The 26,618-nt window shown below is 37.7% G+C and overlaps 1 protein-coding gene across 4 annotated transcripts in view; it reads left to right on the forward strand.

The window, feature by feature from the left end:
- Window positions 1-26,618, forward strand: part of ZNHIT6 (zinc finger HIT-type containing 6) — a 71,819-nt gene that overhangs the window by 26,267 nt on the left and 18,934 nt on the right. For 2 of the 4 annotated variants that reach the window (XM_040232416.1, XM_040232417.1), the window contains 3 exons: window positions 21,279-21,347; window positions 22,387-22,467; window positions 23,998-24,075. In XM_040232416.1, coding sequence (XP_040088350.1) covers window positions 21,279-21,347; window positions 22,387-22,467; window positions 23,998-24,075 — 228 coding nt within the window. The remainder of the gene's footprint in view (window positions 1-21,278; window positions 21,348-22,386; window positions 22,468-23,997; window positions 24,076-26,618) is intronic. The other 2 variants (XM_040232419.1, XM_040232418.1) reach the window with 1 other exon arrangement.

Raw genomic sequence — 26,618 nt, forward strand, 5'->3', positions numbered from 1 at the left:
TGGATCATCGAAAAAGCAAGAGAGTTCCAGAAAAACATGTATTTCTGTTTCATTGACTATGCCAGAGCATTTGACTGTATGGATCAATTAAACTGTGGAAAATTCTGAAACAGATGGGAATACCAGACCACCTAACCTACCTCTTGAGAAACCTGTATGCAGGTCAGGAAGCAACAGTTAGAACTGGACATGGAACAACAGACTGGTTCCAAATAGAAAAAGGAGTATGTCAAGGCTGTATATTGTCACCCTGCCTATTTAACTTCTCTGCAGAGTACATCATGAGAAACACTGGGCTGGAAGAAGCACAAGCTGGAATCTTTGCCAGGAGAAATATCGATAACCAGATACGCAGATAACACCACCCTTATGGCAGAAAGTGAAGAGGAAAAAAAAGCCTCTTGATGAAAGTGAAAGAGGAGAGTGAAAAAGTTGGCCTAAAGCTCAACATTCAGAAAACGAAGATCATGGCATCTGGTCCCGTCACTTCATGGTAGATAGATGGGGAAGCAGTGGAAAGAGTGTCAGACTTTATTTTTCTGGGCTCCAAAATCACTGCAGATGGTGATTGCAGCCATGGAATTAAAAGACACTTACTCCTTGGAAGGAAAGTTATGACCAACCTAGATAGCATATTAAAAAAGCAGAGGCATTACTTTGCCAACAAAGGTCCATCTAGTCAAGGCTACGGTTTTTCCAATGGTCATGTATGGATGTGAGAGTTGGACTGTGAAGAAAGCTGAGCACCAAAGAATTGATGCTTTTGAACTGTGGTGTTGGAGAAGACTCTTGAGAGTCTCTTGGACTGCAAGGAGATCCAACCAGTCCATTCTAAAGGAAATCAGTCCTGGGTGTTCATTGGAAGGACTGGTGCTGAGGCTGAAACTCCAATACTTTGGCCACCTCATGCAAAGTGTTGACTCATTGGAAAAGACTCTGATGCTGGAAGGGTTTAGGGGCAGGAGAAGAAGGGGACGACAGAGGATGAGATGGCTGGATGGCATCACTGACTCAATGCACATGAGTTTGGGTGAACTCCGGGTGTTGGTGATGGACAAGGAGGCCTGGCGTGCTGCAATTCATGGTGTCACAAAGAGTCGGACAGGACTGAGTGACTGAACTGACTGACACAAGTCACTTAAGCTTTTTGTGCTTTAACATAATAACAGTACTTATTAATGCTTCATATAAGCGGGAGCATGAACTAAACCAGTGCACACAAAGTACAGAGAACAGTGCCTGGCACATAATAAATGTCACATACAGATTAACTTTTATCGTTGTGATTACCACACTCATCCAAGCTACTCTTATCTCTGCAATAACCTGGTAATTAGCATACCTGCTTCCACCCTTGTCTGGCCCAAATCCAGTTTCCATATGGTAACAAGAATAATCTATTTATAAAATCAACTTTATGAAAGTATAATTTACATACAAAAATGTTTCCATTTTTAGCATACACTTCTTTAAATTTTGAAAACTTTTACACCGTGTAATATAATCACAGTCAAGGGATAGAACATTTCCATTCTGTCAAACAGTTCCCTAGTTTCCTCTTTTAGTCAGCCCTTCTCCCCCACTCCAGCCCCCAGCAACCACTAGTCTAATTTCTGTCAGTGTATTAGTTTATAATAACTATGATTTCATGTAATGTAATTGCATATTTTGTTTTTTGTTTCTTGAGTTTTTTGGTGTCTGGTTCCTTTCAGTAAGTGTGTTTTTGAAATTCATCCATATTGTGGCATGTTGTTCATTACTGTTTATTATTGAATTTCACTGTATTAAGACACTGCAATTTGCTTATCCATTTACCAGTTGAAGAACATTTATTTTTCTCCTCCTACTTTTTGGTTATCATGAATAAAACAGCAGTAAACATTTGTGTAAACTCTGAGTGGATAATAAAAATTGTTTAAAAATTTTGACTTTTATTAATAACATTTTAAAGAAGTCTTTTAGTGCACATGTGCACATATTATTTTGGGATATATAATTCACGGTGGAATTTCTCAGTTACTGGGTTTATTTATGTTCAGCTAGACTAGATAATGCTCAAGGGTTTTCTGAAGTTAGTCTCCCAAATTTGATAAAGACATGAATCTGTATATCCAGGAAGATCAGTAAACCTTAAAAAAATAAATTCAGAGATCTATAGTGAGACCCTTACTAGAGATTTTCCAGTAAGATTAATAGCTGATTACTTATCAGAAACCATGTAGGCCAGAAGGCAGTGGTATGGTTTAGTGAAAATGCTGAAAGAAGAAAACCTGCCAATTTAAGAATTCTATATAGGAAAAAACTATCCTGACGAAGTAGAATCAACCCAAATGTCCATTAAGTTATGAATAGATAAACAAAATATGATATATTCAGGAATGGAATATTACTCAGCCATAAAAAGGAATGAAGTACTGTTACATCAGTTCAGTTCAGTCGTTCAGTAGTGTCTGACTCTTTGTGACCCCATGAATCGCAGTACGCCAGGTCTCCCTGTCCATCACCAACTCCCGGAGTTCATTCAAACTCACATCCATCGAGTCGGTGATGCCATCCAGCCATCTCATCCTCTGTTGTCCCCTTCTCCTCCTGCCCCCAATCCCTCCCAGCATCAGAGTCTTTTCCAATGAGTCAACTCTTCGCATGAGGTGGCCAAAGTATTGGAGTTTCAGCTTTAGCATCATTCCTTCCAATGAACACCCAGGACTGATCTCCTTCAGAATGGACTGGTTGGATCTCCTTGCAGTCCAAGGGACTCACAAGAGTCTTCTCCAATGCCACAGTTCAAAAGCATCAATTCTTTGGTGCTCAGCTTTCTTCACAGTCCAACTCTCACATCCATACATGACTACTGGAAAAACCATAGCCTTGACTAGATGGACCTTTGTTGGCAAAGTAATGTCTCTGCTTTTGAATATGCTATCTATGTTGTTCATAACTTTCTTCCAAGGAGTAAACATGTTTTAATTTCGTGGCTTCAGTCACCATCTGCAGTGATTTTGGAGCCCCCAAAAAACAAAAGTCTGACACTGTTTCCACTGTTTCCCCATCTATTTGCCATGAAGTGATGGGACCAGATGCCATGATCTTCGTTTTCTGAATGTTGAGCTTTAGGCCAACTTTTTCACTCTCCTCTTTTCACTTTCATCAAGAGGCTTTTTAGCTCCTCTTCACTTTTTGCCATAAGGGTGGTGTCATCTGCATATCTGAGGTTATTGTCATTTCTCCCAGCAATCTTGATTCCAGCTTGTGCTTCATCCAGCCCAGCGTTTCTCATGATGTACTCTGCATAGAAGTTAAATAAGCAGGGTGACAACATACAGCCTTGACGTACTCCTTTTCCTATTTGGAAACAGTCTGTTGTTCCATGTCCAGTTCTAACTGTTGTTTCCTGACCTGCATACAGGTTTCTTAGGAGGCAGGTCAGGTGTTCTGGTATTCCCATCTCTTTAAGAATTTTCCACAGTTTATTGTGATCCACACAGTCAAAGGCTTTGGCAAGTCAATAAAGCAGAAATAGATGTTTTTCTGTAACTTTCTTGCTTTTTCGATGATCCAGCGGATGTTGGCAATTTGATCTCTGGTTTCTCTGCTTTTTCTAAAACCAGCTTGAACACCTGGAAGTTCACTGTTCATATATTGCTGAAGCTGGCTTGGAGAATTTTGAACATTACTTTACTAGCCTTTGAGATTAGTGTAGTTGTGTGATAGTTTGAGCATCTTTGGCATTGCCTTTCTTTGTGAGTGGAGAAAACTGACCTTTTCCAGTCCTGTGGCCACTGCTGAGTTGTCCAAATTTGCTGGCATATTGAGTACAGCACTTTCACAGCATCATCTTTTAGGATTTGAAATAGCTCAACTGGAATGCCATCATCTCCACTAGCTTTGTTCTTAGTGATGCTTCTTAAGGCCCACTTGACTTCACATTCCAGGATGTCTGGCTCTAGGTGAGTGTGAGTGATCACACCATGGTGATTATCTGGATCATGAAGTTCTTTTTTGTACAGTTTTGTATATTCTTGCCACCTCTTCTTAATATCTTCTGTTAGATCCATACCATTTCTGTCCTTTATTGTGCTCATCTTTGCACGAAATGTTCCCTTAATATTCTTATTTTCTTGAAGAGATCTCTAGTCTTTACCATTATATTATTTTCCTCTATATCTTTGCATTGATCCCTGAGGAAGGCTTTCTTATCTCTCCTAGCTATTCTTTGGAACTCTGCATTCAGATGGGTATATCTTTCCTTTTCTCCTTTGCCTTTCACTTCTCCTCTTTTCTCAGCTATTTGTAAAGCCTCCTCAGACAGCCATTTTGCCTTTTTGCATTTCTTTTTCTTGGAGATGGTCTTGAAATCTGCCTCCTGTACAGTGTCGCAACCTCCATCCATAGTTCTTCAGGCACTCTATCAGATCTCATCCCTTGAATCTGTTTGTCACTTCTACTGTAAAATAGTAAGGGATTTGATTTAGGTCATACCTGAATGGTCTAGTGGTTTTCCCTGCTGTTGCTGCTGCTGCTGCTAAGTCGCTTTAGTCATGTCCAACTCTTTGTGACCCCATAGACGGCAGCCCACCAGGCTCCCCTGTCCCTGGGATTCTCCAGGCAAGAACACTGGAGTGGGTTGCCATTTCCTTCTCCAGTGCGTGAAAGTGAAAAGTGAAAGTGAAGTCGCTCAGTCGTGTCCGACTCTTCGAGACCCCATGGATTGCAGTCTACCAGGCTCCTCCACCCATGGGATTTTCCAGGCAAGAGTACTGGAGTGGGGTGCCATTGCCTTCTCCGGGTTTTCCCTACTTTCTTCAATTTAAGTCTGAATTTGGCAGTAAGAAGTTCATGGTCTGAGCCACAGTCAGCTCCCAGCCTTGTTTTTGCTGACTTTATAGAGCTTCTCCATCTTCAGTTGCAAAGAATATAATCAGTCTGATTTCAGTGTTGACCATCTGGTGGTGTCCACATGTAGAGTCTTCACTTGTGTTGTTGGAAAAGGGTGTTTACTATGACCAGTGCGTTCTCTTGACAAAACTCTATAGCCTTTGCCCTGTTTCATTTTGTACTCCAAGGCCAAAATTTGCCTGCTACTCCAGGTAGCTCTTGATTTCCTACTTTTGCACTCTAGTCCCCTATAATAAAAAGAACATCTTTTTTTGGTGTTAGTTCTATAAGGTCTTGTAGGTCTTCATAGAACCGTTCAGCTTCAGCTTCTTCAGCATTACTGGTTGGAACATAGACTTGGATTACTGTGATATTGAATGTTTTGCCTTAGAAACAAACAGAGATCATTCTGTTGTTTTTGAGATTGCATCCAAGTTCTGCATTTCAGACTCTTGTTGACTATGATGGCTACTCCATTTCTTCTAAGAGATTCTTGCCCACAGTAGTAGATATAATGGTCATCTAAGTTAAATTCACCCATTCCAGTCCATTTTAGTTCGCTGATTCCTAAAATGTCAATGTTTACTCTTGCCATTTCCTGTTTGACCACTTCCAATTTGCCTTTTTTCATGGACTTATTCCAGGTTCCTATGCAATATTGCTCTTTACAGCATTGGACTTTACTTCCATCACCAGTCATATCCACAACTGGGTGTTGTTTTTGCTTTGGCTCCGTCTCTTCATTCTTTCTGGGGTTATTTCTCCACTCTTCTCCAGTAGCATATTGGGCACCTACTGACCTGGGGAGTTCATCTTTCAGTGTCATACCTTTTTGCCTTTTCATACTGTTCATTAGGTTCTCAAGGCAAGAATACTGAAGTGGTTTGCCATTCCCTTCTCCAGTGGACCATGTTTTGTCAGAACCCTCTGCCATGACCCATCCGTCGTTGGTGCCCTACAAGGCATGGATCATAGCTTCATTGAGCTAGTCAAGGCTGTGGTCCATGTGATCAGTTTGGTTAATTTTCTGTGATTGTGGTTTTCATGCTGTCTGCCTTCTAATGGATGGGGATAAGAGGCTTATGGAAGCTTCCTGACTGAGGGAGAAACTGGGTCTTCTGATGGGTGGGGCTGTATTCAGTAAATCTTTAATCCAATTTTCTGTTGATAGGCGGGGCTGTGTTCCCTCCCTGTTGCTTGACCTGAGGCCAACTATGGTGGAGGTAATGAAGATAAGGGGACCTCTTGAAAAGGTCCCATGCATGCCTCTGACCCTGACGCAGGCCACCTCTGACCCACACCTCCACTGGAGACTCCTGGACAGTCATAGGCATGTCTGGGTCAGTCTCTTGTGGGGTCACTGCTCCTTTCTCCTGGGTCTTGGTGCACACAAGGTTTTGCTTGTGCCCTCCCTGGTGGCTCAGGGCAAAGCGTCTGCCTGCAATGCAGGAGACCTGGGTTCAATCCCTGGGTCAGGAAGATCCCCTGGAGAAGGAAATGGCAACCCACTCCAGTACTCTTGCCTGGAAAATCCCATGGATAGAGAAGCCTGGTAGGCTACAGTCCATGGGGTCATAAAGAGTCGGACGTGACTGAGCGACTTCACTTTCACTTCCAGGAGTCTGTTTCCCCGGTTCTGTGTAAGTTCTGGCGGCTCTGTGGTGGGTTAATGGCCACCTCCTCCAAGAGAGCTTATGCCATGCCCAGGTCTGCTGCACCCAGAGCCCCTGCCCCTGTGGCAGGCCACTGCTGACCCTCAGTAGACACTCAGACACAGTTCTGGCTCACTTTCTGTGGGTTGGGCATGTGTTTTGTGCCCTTCTCTGGTCTGAACAGCTCAGGTGATCAGGTGCTTGGCCAGCGCACTGTCTCAGGTGGGTTGTGCATCTTAATCACCTTGTCCTGTCTGCGCAGCAAGAGCTGATCTTAGGCTGCGACCCTCCTGGCAGATGTCAGCCATCCAGGATCTCAGGAAGAAATGGTTAGCAGCTGGGAGCCTGCTCACAGTTCGGCAGAAGATCCCCTCTCTAGGGCTAAGATGCCCTCTCTAGGAGTCCCTTGCCTTCAGGCTCTGGCTGTGTCAAGGCTGCCTCTTTGCCTCTGGACGGGGATTTGCTCAGTCCTTTGTGCTGTGATCAGGCCAGGCTGCATGTTAGGTTGTTAGGTTAGAGCCTTTCCGGGAAAGTTCTCTTTTCCACAGTTGCGGTTAGGCGTGTATTCTGTGGGCTTTTTTTCTTTCCCCCTCTAGGTTATATTGCCTTCTGAGATTCCAGAACTCTCCACAGACCTGCCTGTGAGAGGGTTTCTTATTCTGTGGAAACTTCTCCTTCTTCACGACTCCCCAGGACAGGTCTCCATCCCTAACTCTTTTGCCTCTCTTCTTGTCTTTTATATTTTGTCCTACCTCCTTTCGAAGAGAATGGGCTGCCTTTCTGGGTGCCTGGTGTCCTCCACCAGTGTTCAGAAGTTGTTTTGTAAAAGTTGCTCAGCATTCAAATGATCTTTTGATGAAGGTCCAGGTGGAATTAATTGAGATATAATTGACATATAGCTCTGTGTAAGGTGTACAGCCTAATGATTTGACTTACTAACATCATGAAGTGATTATCATAATAAATTTAGTAAACATCCCTCATCTCATAGAGAAAAATTTAAAGAAATAGAAAAGTTTTTCTTGTGATAAGAATGCTTAGGATTTACTCTCTGAGCAACTTTCATATATAACACACTGCAGTGTTGATTATATTTATCATGTTGTTTTTTTATCTCTTTAGTGCTTATTTCTCTTATAACTGGAAGTTTGTACTTTTTGACTACCCTTCTCCAGTTCCTTTTCCTTCTCCCTTCTCTCCAGTAACCAGAAATCTGATCTCATTTTCTGTGAATGAGTAAATTTATTTTTGAAATCTAAGTGACCTACAACATCATGTTAGTAAAATCTAAAACTTGAAATAAAAATATGGAAATATTTTCATAATTTTGAAGAGAGAAGCATCCCATCCAAAGCCATTAAGGGAAAAATAACTAAATTTACATAGCTTTAAAAAAAAATTGTATAGCCTGAAAAGACCATAATAAAATCAAAAGACTCCCCCCTCCAAAAAAATCTTTGACATATATGACAGAATGTTTATGCATTGATAAGAAAAAAGACTAGTAACTAAGAAAGAGGACAAAGGATAAGAATAGATGGTCATAGAAAGATGTATATGTATGTGTGTGTGTGTATATACACACAGAGTATGTGTCTGACAAGCATATATTAATAAAATCTAATACAGTGAACGTGTGAGCTACCCAGACCATTTTCTTCTTTCACTGTTCTTGAGAGTAAAAACTTAGGAGTCATTTTAGAAGGCAGTATTTCTAAAAATGTTATGCATGCCTGTAGGAATTTAGCGTACACATGTATTAGTACAGTTCACAGAGATATATGTACATATTTATCTAGCACAGTATTGTTTTTAATTACGCAAAACCTGGAAACAACTTTGAGTATCCCTCGGTACTGGACTGAGCTAAGTTAATAATAATGATGCCTTCATACAGTGGAATTCTATGCAACCATTAAATTAGATATAGAAGTATTGTCATGCCATGACATCCGTGATAAATATCCAGTGAAAAAATAATATTGGAGTTTAGTTGTCTGAAAGATAAGAAGCTAACTCTTACTATTGTGAAATTTACATACAGTGAAATGCACAAATCTTAAGTGTATATTTGTTGAGTTTTGACAAATGCATATCTACCTGTATAACCCAGTCCCTGTAAATAGGTAAAACACTATCATCACCCAAAAGATTTTTCCTAGTTATCTCATTTCCTCCCCAGACAACCTATTCTAATTTTTCCCCTGAAGATGAATTTTGCCTGTTTTAAAATTTCATATGTATGAATCCTATAGCTCCACCCTTGCTTTTGAACAATAGTTTAGCTGAATATGAAGTATCTCAGGGTCACATTTTAGTACTTCAGTTTAATTATTTGTTACACTCTTCTCACTTCTTTTGCCACTATTGAGAACATTGTTGTTTTATATAGTCTTTCTATGTCAATTGCTTTTAAGTTCTTCATTTTTGTCTTTGGGTGATTTATCTTCCTTCGGTGGTGGTGTGCTTTCTGGGTAATTCTGGAAAATTCTAATACGTTACCTTAACATTTTGCTTCTTTGTTCATCTTTGCTACATTCTGGGCAATTAATTCAGCTGTATCAACCAAGTCACTTTTCCCTCCTTGTTGTGTCTAATTAATCTGACCTTTAGCCCATGCACTAGATGGGTTTTTTGTTTCAGTTAACATTTTTCATGTCTAGGAGTTATGTTCCTTTTTCAAATGTATCTGGTCTTTTAAGAAGAATGTGTTCCCGTCTCAGGTTTTAACCTCCCTTTTTATTCAATAATTTAATTCATCTGTTATCCGCATAAATAATTCTGTCTGAATTTCTTGGAAATTTGCTACAGCTATCTGCTGTTTCTGCTGATTCTTCATTATGATGGCTTATTTCCTTGTTTTTTTCTAAAATGTAATTGTGAAGTCAAGTTCATGTAGAAGGTGGTATGCGATTGCTTATGCCAGATACCCCAATGCACCAGTCCAGGACCCTCTTTAATTTCTTAGTTTGAATTTTATCAGATTATACTATGGTAATGATTTGAACTCCAAACCCATTTGAGGATTTCATAGTTATTCATTCTCAATTGAAACCTTTCCCCCAGCCCCTGATCCTTTCTCTCTCCCTCAGGCTTAAGCTGAGATGAACTTGTTTCCTCATCTCCCTTTGCTGGTAGGCACAGTTTTTCTGGTTCACCCTTTCCTTAGTTTTATGCGTGACCTCAATTTAAGGTCTTTGCCTTATGTGATACCAGTGTCTTGTCTCATGTTCCCCAGTGGCTGTTGAAACATAAGCCTTTTAATTACTAAGCCTCTTGGTTACTCAGAGGCAAAGGCCTCCAGAGCAGTGTAGTTTCCTCATTCCACTATGGCTTTTAGTTCCTCCTTCCTTTTGGCTCCTGAAGATTTTTCTTACTTTTTGATGAGCTCAATATGTTTGCTGTATTTGTCCAGGATTTCTCATTGCTTTGAGAGGATTTTCAGATGATCTTCTTTACCATTTTGCACTAATGGCTTGAAATAAGTAGTGGCCCTGAACAAAGGGAACTTCAGTTGTTAAAGAGAGATGGATCAGGAAGGCATGATAATGACTTGTTCACTGACCAGTTCTACTCTTAGAAATGTATCTGGCACATATAATCATAAGAAATGTATCTGGCACATATAATCATAAGAAATGTATCTGGCACATATAATCATATGTGTGGAAAATTAAATATGTACAAGGATATTCAGGGCAATGTTTTGATAGTAAGAGAGTAGTATGAATCTAAATACCCGTCAATAGTGGACTACTTAAGTGAATTATGGTTTGCCTTTGTAATGCGAAAAAAATTCAGCAACTCTAAATGTATGAATATGGAGTGGTTGCCAGAAATACTAAGTGAATAAAGGCAGATACAGAACTACATTCATTATATACTACCATTTTCTGCCACTGTGTGAAAAGTAAAGGTTAATATAATATCTATTCTTATGTTATAAGCTATTAATAGTAGTTATCTTAAGGGAGGGGAACTATGTAGAGGAGGACAGGAGTGGGAATTATGTGCCCTTTTGTACCTTTTTTGAATTTTAGACTGTGCATGTTAAATTTATTTTAAGAATAAATAAATGAAATTTTATATGATAATTTTTTAAAAATTGATAAATGTGGTAGGACCATTATACATTTTGAGTTGTAGTTATAGTCTTCGGAAAGTATTCTGATACTCAGATAAAATTCCATGTTTTTATCCATGGCTTCATCTTTTCAGTTGTATTTTAGTTTTTCATTTTTTCTTTTATAGGAAGCCATGAGTAGCAAACCTAGAGATTATCTTGATTGTGTTTGAATAACATCTCATTTGGTTGCCTAAGTTCCTTATTTTATTTTCCTGGGCTATTAGGGTCTGAGCTGAGAATTTAGCAGTGAGGAGCAATATATTTTGAGTTGTCATTTGGAAAAAAAGAATTGGACTGAGGACTCCTCCCCAGTAATATATTTACCTTATCTGCAGGCATATGCTCTCTTGTGTGGTCTAACCTCTTATTCCCTAGGAGTGGACCCAGCTTTTGACCTTCCTCTTCTGGCAGTTTATCTCCACATGACCCTGACCCTCAGTTCTAAGCAGCCCAGTCTATCTTCATTCCTTTACCACTGTCAACTTAGAACTGAGTTGCTATCTTACTTTTGGCTCAGAGTTCTTAGGCTCTCTGTCTATGGGTCTGTCTTAGAGTGTTTAGATAGTAGAAGTGCGTCCATTGTTAAATAACAGTATGAATTGATATTTGAGCTCCAGTCCTGTTTTAGAAGCTAGCCACTAGATGTCTCTCTTGTAAAGAAATAACCTTTTACAGAGTCTTAACATTACTTCTTGTAAAAACGTCTAAATATGTATAACTAAGTCACTTTGCTGTATAGCAAAGATTGGCAAAACATTCTAAATCAACTACACTTCAGTAAAATTATTTTTCATTACTTTTTGAATAAAATTATAACATTCAAATTTTATTGCAGTGATATACCTATCCATCACTGTGTTAACATCAGTAGCACTTTTTTCCTTCAACAATTATATGGCAATACATTTCTTAAAGGACAGGTTTTTGGTTTTGTTTTTGTGGGTTTGAGCTTTTTGTTTCATTTTGGGCATGGTGTTTTATAAGTAGTATAGGTTTTTACCTTGCTGCAAACTGAGTTTAGAAAAGAAAACAAAATAATGGGTTTAGCAGTTATGGTCTAATGAGAGAGAGAGATGGATTAGATGATGAGAGAGGTGGATTAGAGAATATGACATAGTAGGTTTTCAGTGCAAACTTGTTAACTAATTGAACATGGTTAGCTCTGTGGTTTCTTTCCCATAACTGATAGAGTTTGATGGAAGAATTTCAAAGCAACAATAAGGACTTACTGCCTCTATTCTTTCACACTGTTCTTCTAATGGTTCTTCGGTTAATCAGGTATTTCCTTACTGGGGCCATGTAGACAGTGGTAAGGAAGTTTTTACTCCACAGCATCAGAGAGGGTATACCTTTCCACGGCAACAGGCGGCATTCACGCAAGTGGAAACCAAACATTGTTGATCATGTTATGGTCCCCGTACTGGTTCAGTTAGGAGAGTCTGTCCTCAGTCACTGAGTCTGCTTGGTCATCTCAGGAATGAGCGCCTTTCCACTTGCTTCACTGTAGCATCTATCATCTGTAGCACCCAGCAGCTATCATCTTCTCCCATGCAGGCCCATGTTGCCTCACCCGGGCTTACTGGGGAGCCCCTAAGGAACTCTCCGTACCTTCAGTGTCTCTTTACTTCAGTCACTCTCATACACTGATCCAATACATCTTCTGAAAGCATGTGTTTATGGTCACCTGCTCAGAATCCTTTACTGCTTCTGTGCCCACAGGAGTCATTAGCTCCAAGATACCTTTACTAGTCACAGGCAGAATTGCCAGTAAGTGAAATTTGTCACCTCACCAGCTTTGGACTATCTGAAGGTCTCAAGTGTTTTACTCTTTTCTGTGACCTAAAATTACCTTCCTTTATCCCTCCCTACCCGCCCCCCATTTGAAATTGCTACTTTTCAGCAGTTGGAAATGTCTGTTTCAAATATTTCTTACTTGAAGCAGTATGTTCCTGTTCCTCTAAGGATTGAGATCCATACTAAACAGTAGATTTTCAGATATGTCCCCACCTGATTTCCTAGTGTGTTCCACTAAAGGTACCCAGAGTGGTTATATTCTTAATCCTCGAATGCCTTCCCCTTTCCTGTTCCCTAGACATCTGTGAAGTACACATGGTAGCTCATCCTCTCCATTATTTCTCCTTTGCCAGGGTTCCTATGGTTCATATTTTCTCCAAAGTTAATGTAAAACAGATGCCTGCATTTAGTGCTGGTGTTCCGTTTTTGGTATGCATGTATCTGTTCTCCTTTCTGTATTCTAGTGTTTCTTGGTAAGGGCTCTGTTGACATTTTGAACAGGACAGTTTCTGTTGTGTGGCACTTTCGTGTGCATTACAGGAAGGTTGGCATTTCTGGTCCCTGCCCACTAAATACCTAAAGTGCTCCCCAGTCTTGGAACAATCAAAACTGCCTAGCCGCTTCCAAATGAGGTTGATGCCACTCCCGGTGGAGAACTGCCTTATTAAGTGCTCTAATATATATTAGTTATTTGAAGCAAAATGTACTTTTTTTCATTTTGATCTTTACCTACTATATCCATTTTCTTAATATACTGCCTAGCACATACTCCACAAATAGGGTAACCTGTTTCCTATTATTATCATGTATTACCAGTAGTGAAACTGTTTTTTAAAAGAGCAAAATATAACTGGAACCTCTCAAAGTATTTCATAATGATGTGAGGCATAAAATTACGGTTTTCATTCTCCCCAGTTCCAGTAACCCTTTGCATTCACTCTTTCAAGAACATTTACTATGGTACCAATCCTAACAAAATAGATGGGTTATTTTTATGAAGATAGTTATGTTTATTTTTGAGGCTTTAAATTTAAAAGACAAAAATTTAAATTTCAAAAGATAAAATGCCTGTGAGTGAAGGATTATGTGCATTTATTTATTATTGAAGGGTTTCACATTTTTGTAGATTTTCTTTTCTGCTTAGATTTTATAACCCACAGTGGAATAAAATTCCTTTTTCCTGATATTCCATTGGGTGTTATTTTCTGTTTCCAAATTTTATAGCAGTTGACAATATATTGATTAATCTATCTTCACTATGGCTTAGAAATGCAAGAAGGAACCTAGAAAGAAAAATGTAATCTCTTGTATGAAACAAGATGCTTTGTTTGCATGAAATAAAATACTCAGTTCAAACTAATTTGAGCTATAAATGTGGTGTATTATTATATAGGCTTTCATAACTGAAATGTCCACAGGTAGGATGGACTTCAGGTACAGTGACTCAATTGTATCATGAAAGACCCAGTTTATTTATTGATGATTCTGCATTGTATTTTCTGTGATGTCCACCAGATCCTTCCAATGGTTTAGGTAAAATTTTTCGGAGTGCTTGTTTCTCAGTGTAACTGAACAGGAAACCTGAAATTCACTGTGATTGGACCACCTAGGTCCTCTGCCCAATCCTGAGACCTTGTGTTCAGGAGAATATAAGATGTGATTTTCTTAAGCCAAACAGTAAGTGTGTAGTCCTAGAGATGGGGATGGGATCTATTCATCAAAATCTGATTATGGATTAGGAAGGAGAATGGAGGTAAGGGATTGCCGAGGAAACAGAATGTCCAAGATAACTCTTAAAAGTGATTTTAAAATATGGAGGCAAGTGTTTAAAATAAAATTGAGATCCATTTGAGTTATTAGTACAGAAAAATACATAGTTTGTTATTGAACTTTGATTTCTGGAAAGTTCATAATAGTATGCTAGATTGCAGCCTAAACTCTTAAGAGTTAAAGTGCTGCCTGTGTTCAAACCCCAGCTCTGCCACTTTCCAGCAGAATATTAATGTTGGAAGAGTGCCTGACTTGTCTTTACCTTAGTGTGCTCTCCTATAAATGAAATAGTAGCCTTTATCCCATAGAATTACAAGAATTAAATTAATTGATACATATAAAACACTTAGAACAATGTCTGGCATTCAGGAGGCACTTAATAAACTAGTCAGCCCTCTGCACCTGCCAGTTCTGCATCTACAGATTTAATCAATCACAGATTAAAAATATTTGGGGAAAATCTTGGAAGGTTCCAAAAAAGCAAAACTTGAATATGCTGTATACCAGCAACTGTTTACATAGCATTTATACTGTGTTAGATAGTATAAGCAATCTAGAGATGATTTTAAAGTATTTGGGAGGATGTGTGTAGGTTATATGCTGATAGACATTTTATATAAAGGACTTGAGCATCTTCAATTTTGGTATCTGTGCAGCAGGGTGCAGGGGAGGACTGAACCAATTCCCCTAGGATACCAAAGGATGACTGTTGTTATTGCTATTGCTACTAGCTAGTGCTTTCTGGTATAAGGCTTCACTCGTAGTTTGCATAACCTGTAGACTTTTCTGAGTTAATGAATGGTATGAGTTCGATGCCTGGATCAGGAAGCTCCCCTGGAAGAGGGCATGGCAACCCACTCCAGTATTCTTGCCTGAGACTCCCATGGACAGAGAAGCCTGGCAGGCTACAGTCCATAGAGCCATGAAGAGTCAGACACAACTGAAGTGACTGAGCACGCACATACACATGGTAATCTGAAGACCAGACTTGTAGAAAATTTAGCTTTCACTTACCTCATGACGTCACCTGTATTTATGAATCATAAGTAAAAATTTCAGGCATATTTAAACTGCACTGTATCAGCAAGCTTCTCCACAATAGTAGGAAATACTTCCCTTAATAACTGCAAACAAGGGTTGAAGAGTTAATGGCCTGAATATACCGTAGAAACAGTTATTAGGAGAGTTAAATAGCAGGATGATAGATTTCCTTCTAAGCCTTCATTTCGCTCTTCTTTAAAAACCTTTGTTGGTAGTGCGTTAATCAGAATAAAATCCATATTGTTTGACAGAACATTCAGAGCCCTTTGCACTCTGGTATTAGTCCACATATCCAGTTTCATAAACACTGAATTCCATGAAAGTAGATTTTGGTTATAAACTCGTGGCACAATATTCTAAATTGAAGACCCTGCAGTATTTCTGTTCTAAGCTTCATAACTCACAGGACATTAGATTGAATGTAAAATTATAACAGTAGTAATAACAGTAACTGACGTTTTTGGTTGTGGCGTTCTGAGCGCTTGACCTATATATACTCTCCTAATCCTATGATATAAATATTGTTCTCCCTGTTTTACTGTGAGAACGCTGAGGCATAGAGGAGATGTGTCTCTTTCTCGAGATCACATGAAGTAATAAATTTTGTTAAGAGTAGGATTCAAACAGAGTCCACTTAACCTCTCCCCTCTCCTGCCTCTGTGCATTACAGTATACTGGATATCTTTTCTGTGTACAGTGTCAATAAAGAACAGAGTTCTTTTATGTGAGACTCTATACTCTTCTTACAGTGATTTGGAAGGAAAAACATTGTGCGTTGGTGGTTGATTCACTGCCCTTTTAAAAAGAGGCTGCTTTGGGTTCATCCCCTCTGTCTCTTTGCATCCCTAATACCCAATGAGCCCTCATAAGTGTTCTTTGAGTAAATGTTAGTTAATCAGTGATGTAATGGAATGAGAATTGGCAGTTTTTTTAAGGAACAAAAGTGTTCACGTGCATTTAAACTTTGTATTAGAAATCTTAGTTCTTAGAATTCGGTCTCCATATGTTACTCTTAGTTGCAGCATATTTCTTGAGGCATAAAGCTTTGAAGCTGTCAGAAGATTAAATAAGGAACCCTAGTTCTGGTTGAGTAATAATTTCTGAGATAAACAGTTTAAAATAGGACTTCTAATAATAAAATTTTTTTATTTGGAAAAACTTGAGAATTTTCCCCTGAATATTCATCACTTTTATTTATTTGTTTTTAATAGGACAATTGCTTTACAATGTTGTGATGGTTTGTGCCATAAAGCAGTGTGAATCAGTCATATACATATCCTCTTCCTCTGGAGCCTACCTCCCAACCCTGCCATCTAACCCGTCTAGGTCGTCGAAGAGCACAGGCTGGGCTCCCTGTGTTACATAGTAGCTTCCCACTAGCAATCTGTTTTACATATGGTAGTGTATATATGTCAGTGAATAAAATATCTTTAAGTTTAAAAAGAATGTTAAAATTACTCTTGTCTTTTCTGTGACTTCCCCATGAAAGCATCTTTGATTTTTCTGATAATAAAAAATAGCCAGTCATTATGTCAACAGTTTATTTAATACAGACACACAAAGAAAGAATGAAGTCCTTTCATAATGTTAAGAAATAACCATAGTTAAAAATTGGGGCATATCCTTCATACTTCTAAATACAAAGTCATGAAGTCAGAAGAGTAGTTGAGTATATAAATACAGTACTTCCCCAGCCCCAAATTTGTGTTTCATCCACATATTACTGTCTTGGAACTGTGGGAGAGAATGAACCTCAACAGTTTCTAGTAAGCAGGAGTTGTTGAATAAATGTCCTATGTTAACTCACTAAAATCAAGTGTAAAATAATAATTATTTTTGTCATTTAATACTTGTTCACATAGGTGTTTCTCAGTCTTTTCTCATTATCACCTCCCAAGGAACCTTTTTAAACATTTTCCCTCAAATTGCTGCCTGCCTGCCCACCCTGATATTTTAATAGCACGTATGTATCTGTTTATGTACTGGAGCCCTCCAAAGAGCCACAAACAAACCATTATACTAATTTTTTTTACGCTCTGAAGAACCAGTTTTCAGCCTTTTGGGAGTGATGCTTCCCACATTGAGAATGTATGGTGTGTGTGTGAGAGAGAGAGAGAGAGAAAGTGTGTGTGTGTGTGTGTGTGTGTGTGTCATGCTTTAGGGTGCCTAAGTTGTTGAGAATATTCTGGGTATAATAATCCCATCCTTGAGAATGTTGATAAATATGGCAAGGACACAAGGACATCTTTATAATTGAAGGCATTTTGTTGAATGGAGGGAATAGAAGTCGAAATGCATTAAGAACAATAATAAATATTTAAACCTCTCTCCCAGTGGCTGTCAAAAATCATGATTTTGCTTCCCAGAGGACATTTGCAGTGTTTGGGAACATTTTAGTTGTCACAACTGAGGGAGTGGGTGCTGCTAGAGGCACCTCATGGTGAGAGGCCTGGTGCTAAACATCTTGCAGTGCACAGGGTGATGTATCCCCACTGTGAGCCATAATAGAATTATCTGGTCCAAATTGTCAGCACTGCTGAGGTTGAGAAACCCAGCTTTGTCCTAAGGATGCTATATCTTGGAATCTATATTTAGAAAATAACCCCAAATTCAGAAACAATTGTATGTATGCCTAGAGATGCTCACTGAAGCATTATTAATTTTAATCTTTTCTTTTTTTTACAAAATATTCTTTCAGAAAACTTACAAACAAAAGAGAGGGGGACTCAGTTCCCCCCAAAAATAATGTTGTTGGGATTTTGATGTATGTATTCTTTTAAGTAGGACTTTTATCACTATATGGGCTTCCCTGGTGGCTCAGCAGTAAAGAATCTGCCTGCAATGCAGGAGATGCGGGTTTGATCCCTAGGTCAGGAAGATCCCCTGGAGAAGGAAATGGCAGTCCCCTCCAATATTCTTGTCTGGAAAAAACCCATGGACAGAGGAACCTGGTGGGCTGTAGTCCATGGGGTCACAAAGAGTCGGGCATGACTGAGTGACTCCTTTCACTTTGATGTATGTACTTTTTTAAGTAGGACTTTTATCACTATATGGGCTTCCCTGGTGGCTCAGCAGTAAAGAATCTGCCGGCAGTGCAGGAGATGTGGGTTTGATCCCTAGGTCAGGAAGATCCCCTGGAGAAAGAAATGGCAATCCCCTCCAATATTCTTGTCTGGAAAAAACCCTTGGACAGAGGAACCTGGTGGGCTGTAGTCCATGGGGTCACAAAGAGTCGGGCACGACTGAGTGACTCCTTTCACTTTCACATAGTGATATGCTGCTATTCAGTTACTCTGTTGTGTCTGACTCTTTGCGACCCCATGGAGTGTAGCCCACCAACCTCCTCTGTCCGTGGAATTCTCCAGGCAAGAATACTGGAGTGGGTAGCCATTCCCTTCTCCAAGGGATCTTCCTGACCCAGGGATCAAACCCTGTCTCTTGCATTGCAGGCGGATTCTTTACTGTCTGAGCTACCAGGGAAGCCCATATCACTCTATATATGTATGAAAAATGAAAAACAAAGTTAATTCTTTCAGACTTAGAGATTTCATTGCCTTAGTCAGGACTGCATCAATTTCAGGAACACTAAAGAACCACTTCAGAGGTAATTAATTAACTCATTCACTTCAGGAATTTTTTATACAGTACTCTTGAACCTCTTTGTCCATTCTCTGCATTACTGTTCACAAATACCCCTGATACCATCATAGAGTAAAAACATAGAGGTAGTTTTTCAGTGAAGTTAACTTTAAGTTCTATGTACCAGAAAAAGTAGATGATAGCCCCATCCCTGAGGCCATTCTTCTATTTTTTCTTTACTGTGATGTAAGGACAAGAACAAGTGGTAAAAAATGGGAAGCAGTCATAAATGTCTAGAGAGTTGATAAATAGATTTTGGCATTCTTCATGCAATGGAATACTATGTAATGGTTAAAATCAATGAACTGATTTACATGTATCATCATAAGTCTCCAAAGCATAACATAAAGAGCATGACATGAGGTATTTAGTGTATGATAACACTGAAATAGGTGTTGCTATCACACAAAATAGTCCTTATAGATATGTTTATATATGTATTAAAAATGTAAAACCATAAATAACAAAAATAGATACCCAACCTCAGAATAGTAATTACTTCTCTTAAGGAGAAGGGAATTGGATCAAGGAAAAGTGAAGAGACTCATCAACCACATTTATAATCTTACATTTCTTAGAAGAAAGTATCTCAAGCATATAAATAGGGCAACATGCAAGTTGGTTGACTATGTGTATGTTGAATGTTTTTATTCTCTTTTTGTTTTTAAGCTAAATACACTTTTCAGATTTGTTCATGTTTGAACTTAGGCCAAATATAAATAGATAATAGGCATAATTTAGCAATATATAATAAAATAGTAATGAATGATTCCCATATAGCCACAACTAGTTAACTACAACTAACAAAATTATTTCCAAGGACTTTTCTGTCTTTGTTTTTGGAATGTTAAGTACTTTCTGAGGGTATCTGGAGTCCACTGAATGTTAAGAAAGGCAAATGGTTATTGAAATTATTCAAGCAACGATTGTGGTGATTATGATTTACAATTCCAAAACATGACAAGCTGGTAATCTTTCCTCTTCCCTCTGTAACTTAAATATATTTAGAAGGAAACCATATCGTGCATTGAGATTAAAAAATTACTTTACTGCATACTGAGAAATGTGGTGTCTCTTGGCCTCTCGATACTGATACTATACTTACCTATTTCACAAATAGCAAATACTGCAAACTGTTTCATTTTAGAAGAATTCTTTATTTAAAATCAGTAACTGTTGTGTTTGTGTTCAGGTTTTTTTGTTTTTGTTTTTTTTTTAAGTTTTCTCCTCTGAGATTTTAGATATCCAACCTTTAAATCAGTAAGGGGCGCTTTACAACTTAAATCTATCAAAAAAATTAAATTTAACATGATTGCTTCTTGTATAAGTGGCACTATCAAGCATCATCAATATGTTTTTCTCTAACTAGTGCCCAAAACTATCTTGTTACTGAAGAAAGCATCCATAAGCAAATCTGTGATAACTTACATTAATAGAAGGATTTTTACTTAATTTTATGTTAGTCTTCACACAAAAAATTGACCAAATCATATAAATGTTTGGTGGGAGATATTCTGCCAGATAGTATTAAAAATTATTTTAGATTTTAGGACCATGCTGCTAAAGGATAGATTTATAGGAGATGTTGACCATTGCTTGTACGTACAGCTAGCAATAAACTTGCCAGTGGGTTGTTAGAAATTTATTTGCTAAGAAAGGAAAACATGTATAAAATGATCATGTAGTGAAGACATTTAAATTTCTGTAATGGATTGAATATTTTGAGCATTAAATTTTTTAAAAAAGGAATGGTCTCCAAATTTTGATGTATTAGGTAGAGCATATGGCCATTTTTCTAAAATCACACATTTAGTAAATTGTTACAGTTGATTCTGTGTCAAGCCAAAGTTTAGACTAACAGCGAACAGACTAACTCAGAGTGCTTTCTGCTTAGCAACCAATTTGTTGTCTCCTGTTTTGCTACTGAATGCACGTACTCATGGCTCAGAATTGTATCTGCAGCCAGCTGGTCTCAACTGGACAATACTTCATTCACCTAATTTCCAGACTAGTCAGGCAGAAACATCAGCTTTTTATTTTTAGTCATGAGGAAATTTATTTGTAAACTTCAAGTAGTAGCTCACTGATCTCAGAAGCCCCTGAACTATGAGAAATTGCCTTTTAATTCAAGAATGCAAAGTCCTTGGAATTTCTGTTCTGCTTAATATTTTTTCCTCTTAAAACCTCTTGCAAGTATACTGTTTAAAAAACATAGCCTCTAACATTCTAGAAAAGAGAAAATAGCTTTTATTAGAAAACAATTTTAAACTCTAATAATACTTGTAGAATTATTATCTGAAAACAAAAATTTAGGAAGTTAGTTGTGTGTTCATATTTCTGTTGTCTGCCTTTATCCCCCACATGATTGTTTTCTCTCTTAGAAAACGACAGTTTTGTTGGCATGTGAAGCTTCAATTTCCTCAGAGTCAAGCTGTGTATGTAGAAAAAAGGTATAGTATCACCACTGTCTATTCAGAATTTACTTGTTTTCATTACGTCTCCGTATTTAAAATAAACTGTTAAATGTGATGTCAGTAGTAGAATGGATAACTAAGTATGGTATATTCATACAACGATATGCTACACACCACTGAAAATGAATCAACTACAGTTACACATATCAACATAGATGAACCTCAAAAGTAATGTCAAGTGAGAAAACCAAGTTAAGGAAGAATATAAAGTATGATTTTTGTATGTAAATATGGAAAAAAATAAAAGTATACTTTTTAGGAATACCTATAGTAACGGTAGAACTCTGAGGGAAGTGATTAGCACAGAAATCATAATAGTGTTTACTTCAACATGGGGACAGATGTTAAGGAGAGCAGCATAGGGAGAATCAGGAGGGCTGAATCAGGAGGAAACATCTTCAGGCAGGTGGTTATACTAGGAAATGAAAAATAATCCCAAATCCTACTGTGATAAAATTACTGCTGTTAACATCACAATGTGTCCTCAGAAAATACATTATTTTGGACATGAATAATATGTATACTCATAATTGGAATTAATTCACATAACAGTTCTTTATCCTACTTTTTTCATATTATGAACATTTTCAGATACCATTTAAAAATTTGAATGGTAGTATGCTATTTAATTCCTTGGGTTAAGAAAATTTTAAAGTTGCCTTTTAAATAATATCTTTAGCATATATTCATACTATGCATAAATGTCCTCTCTTTGTAATTGCCATATCAATTTTAGGGAAGAACTTTATTATTTAAGGTTGCATAACTGACTAACAACAAGGAAAGGACTTATATTTTACAGGTAGGGATATGTAGCCACAGTAGTGTAGATGAATATGTATGAGCTTTTTTCCTAAGTAATTTTTGCTTAAAAGGATGTTATATTTTGCCAAGACTAGAATAAAAGGTCTATGTTCAGTTTTTTCTCTAAAGCCACAATATTTAATAATTCTAAATTAACACCTTTAGTAGAAAATTATAAATAATAAATTTTGTTTTTGTTTTTGTTGGGAAGAGTACCAGATGATAAAACTATTAATGAAATCCTAAGACCTTACATTGATCCTGAAAAGTCTGATCCTGTAATTCGTCAAAGGTATGTTTCAAAAATCTTGTAACTTTCTGAAATTATTCTACATAATGAGGTGTGTATTATGTGCATATTTAAATAAAGCCATGTTTTTATTAGAATGTGATATTTTCATACAGTTTACTTTCTGTCCCATTTCCTTGGGGGTGTACTCAAGGCTTTGTCAGTCAGAGGTGATGTTTTGGATGAGAATTTTGGTTATAGTAAAAACAACAGTACTTAACACTTTGTATTAATTCATTTAATCCTCACAATCACCCTTTAAAGTAGATTATTGCCATTATATCCATTTTACAGGTGGAGAAACTGAGCCTTAAAGTGGTTAAGTGACCTCATAGAGCTAATAATTAGGGAAACTAGGATTCAAATTCAGGCGGTCTGGATTCAGAGTCTGTACTCTTACCCCTTAAACTAAACTGCCTTTCAAAGTTGAACTCAAAACTCTGAAAATTAGAGTTTCCAAGTAGTTAAAGACAGGAAATCCTGTTTCAGCCAAGTCTTCATAAAACTAAGTAATGTAGTTCTGCCTCCTGTCCAGAAATACATGGACAAAAATGGTTAACGTAGCATAGTGGAAAGATTCAGTTATGAATATCTGCTTTAGAATAGCTAATTTTGTCCCTTATTAGCTATGTGATCAGGAGCCAACTTACTTACCTAACTTCTGGGCCTTAATTTTTTCCATCAGTAAAATGAGAATGATGATGTTTACTAGATAGAGTTGTTATGAAGCTTTTAAAAAATTATGTATATAAGGTTCCTGGTACAGAAAGAAGGAAACTGTTAGTACGGGAATGTGTTTCTGAGCAGGAGTTTCTTTTCACCAGGTGATACCTGCTTAAGATAGTAATGATTGGTTGTTTTAAATTTTAAATTGGGTGAATTCTAAAGCATCTGATTCAGTTCTAGTTAAATCTCATCTTCTACTTTTCATAAAAAATGTTGACTCAAACCCGATCTATGTCGCATACCACACAGTGTCTTTGGGACCACTGCCATGTTTCTTTTCCTTTTACTTTAGTCATTCAGCTCATGTCTGACTCTCTGTGATCCCATGGACTGTAGCCCCCCAGACTCTTGTGTTTGTGGGATTTCCCAGGCAAGAATACTGAAATGGGTTGCCATTTCCTTCTCCAGGGGATCTTCCCAACCTAGTGATCAAACCCGCATCTCCTGCTTAGCAGGCAGATTCTTTACCACTGAGCCACCAGGGAAGCCTTTCCTCTTACTACGAATAATCTAATTGTTATCACTGGTCATATATTTAACAATAAGGCAAAATACCTGTCATCAAATTGGATACTTTAAAAAAAAAAATAGATTAGCAAGATTAATCTGTACAGAGAGAAGATAGGTAATTTTTTTTACATTTGGATTGTTGGTTAGAAAATATCTTTAACCCTTTTTCTGTACTTGGCTAGGTAAATTTTAAGTATTATAATTAGCTATTTATAGATGCTTAGTTTTCCATAGACACAGTTTTAAAATACACTAAAAAGCAGTTTTACTTCCTTTAATATGACTTTTTTATTTCAGGTTGAAAGCCTACATTTGCTCTCAGACTGGGGTCCGAATTTTAATGAAGGTAGAAAATATGCAGCAAAATTTAGTAAGGTAAAGTTGCTTCTCTTTCCATTTCTTTAAATGTTTTCTAATTCTGTAATATAACTAAGTAGCTTGCTTAGTGGAAGTGGCTATTTTACTAATTATCTGGCTGTCAGCAAAGCTTAGGCTTTTAAAAATGACTTTCAAATTAAAATTTTTAAGATAATCACACATCATAATATAGGATAAATGCAATTGAAAAATCACCCTGGTTAGAATATTTTGAAATAATATCATATGCAGCTGAAAGGTTTTTAAATTTCATTATAACTTATTTCAAGAAATATTCTTTTCAGGTGTGTGTGCTTGCATCCTCAGTCATGTCCAGCTATTTAACAACTCCATGAACTGTAGCCCATCAGGCTCCTCTGTTCATGAAATTTCCTAGGCAAGAATACTGGAGTAGGTTGCCATTTCCTACTGTAAAGGATCTTCCCGACTTAGAGATCAAACCCAAGTCTCTTGCATCTCCTGCACTGAAGCAGATTCTTTACTACTGAGGCACCGAGGAAGCCTATTCTATACAACAGAGTTCCAGTGTTCCAGGTTTTGCTTTAGGAATAAAACTGACCATTGCATATATCACAGTGGAAAGAGCTCTACACAGAACGTGAAGAAAGCCAGGCTGTAACAAACCTTGTGATTTGAGAGTTTTAATATCAGTAGGCTCTCTGTCCCTTCTTTAATGGATTGATGAAGTAGGCAACGTTGACAGATCTTTGAGAGTCCCTGCAGTGTGTCCTTAATAAGTGCCAGTTACATGTGCATTATACTAAATTGCAGAACACTGATCTTTTAAGATCTGTGATGCTTTCCCCCTTTTGTTTCATTAACAAAACTACTAGATTCACTTCAGACTAAATATGATTGGTCTCATATGCTTGTATAGCTTAGAGATCTAAGCATCTAAGCTTTGAAAACAAAGCTGGGTTTGAATCCTGGCTCAGTCTGTTTCTAATTTCATTAACTTGAGTAAATTACATAGCCTAACTGCCTTAGTTTCCTCAACTCTAAACTGGGGGTAATAATAATCAGGTTGTCATGAGAGATTGAGATAACTATTAGCACATGGTAAGTGCATGCTTTTATTGTTACTGTTGCTACTATTGCTGTTATTATTACTATTACAACAGATAAATGGATTCTTACAAAACATCTTCCAAAATTCAAGGAGACCAAAATTTCCTTGAATTCCTTACCTATTATAAAAGGTAAGGTAAATGTAAGATACTGCATAGTTTAAAGTTTATAATATAGGATAGACTGCTTAGGCCTAGATAAGTGTTCATTTTTGACTTGGAAATACATACTGTAAATCTGTGAAGAGAGAATGGGAATGGTGATCTCAGCTTGTCCTAGAGGACAGAGTTTTCTCGGAGAGTGACAGAAATGCCTGGAGCATGACACAACCCAGAGGGGAGCAGTTGGTAAAACCTTTACAGGAAGTTGCATAGAAAGAAATCCGAACATAGCAAGACAGGAAAATACAAGTGAGATTGGTAGATTATATTTTAACAAAGGACCAAAGAGGATAAACCTTCACCAAAAAAGGTCAAAGGACTGTACTGCAGTGAAGATCAGATGACCTAATTCTAGACACTCAACTTCTCGGCTCCATTCCCCTGTAAGAGCCTTTAGTTTCTCTTATGTTATGGCTTTCCTTCTTTAGAAACCTAAAAAGGACTTCAATTGGGCCTTGGATTAACCTTGTTAATCCCCAGAGGGGAAACAATGGTACAGTAATAAAGTAAAAGATTAGTGGTATCGACTTTAAGGAATACCTAGAATACTAAACCCAAGCCAAGCTGAGTAAGATGAAAAGTATTCTGGCTTTCCCTTATCTATGTAGGAAAACATGTCCTCCAGATTTCTCCATTTGAGTTGTTTATTTAAACTCAATAATATATGAAAATGCCATCAAAGAAGGGGAAGCAGTAACTTACAACCAAGGTCTAAGAATTTTGTTTTTAAAAAATTGCCATGCTGTGTAACTTTGACTAGTGATGTTTTTCACTTTAAGGCAATAATAACATTAGAAACTCTTAAGTGAGATACCTTTTATCCTGAAGGTGGACCTATGTTGGACTAAGGTACATCCTTATATCTTGACTGTTAAGTCAGCCTTAAGTATAGTTATCCTAATTTCTACAAAACTCCCCAGTTTTATTAGCTTCCATGCCAAGAGTTGACTCATTGGAAAAGACTCTGATGCTGGGAGGGATTGGGGATAGGAGGAGAAGGGGACGACAGAGGATGAGATGGCTGGATGGCATCACCAACTCGATGGACATGAGTTTGAGTGAACTCCAGGAGTTGGTGATGGACAGGGAGGCCTGGCGTGCTGCAATTCATGGGGTCGCAAAGAGTCAGACATGACTGAACAACTGAACTGAACTGAATCATGAATAATGATATTTGATACTATGGAGATACATTTAGAAGTATTTTTTTTATTAAAGATTTTTAAACCTGTGTTCATCAGATTATACATTCATAGATAGGCTAAGATGAGCATTTACACTTCATTGTATACTTAATTACAGTTACACCAT

This window comes from Oryx dammah, unplaced genomic scaffold (genome assembly GCF_014754425.2).
Source record: "Oryx dammah isolate SB20612 unplaced genomic scaffold, SCBI_Odam_1.1 HiC_scaffold_28, whole genome shotgun sequence".
Classification (NCBI taxonomy): domain Eukaryota; kingdom Metazoa; phylum Chordata; class Mammalia; order Artiodactyla; family Bovidae; genus Oryx; species Oryx dammah.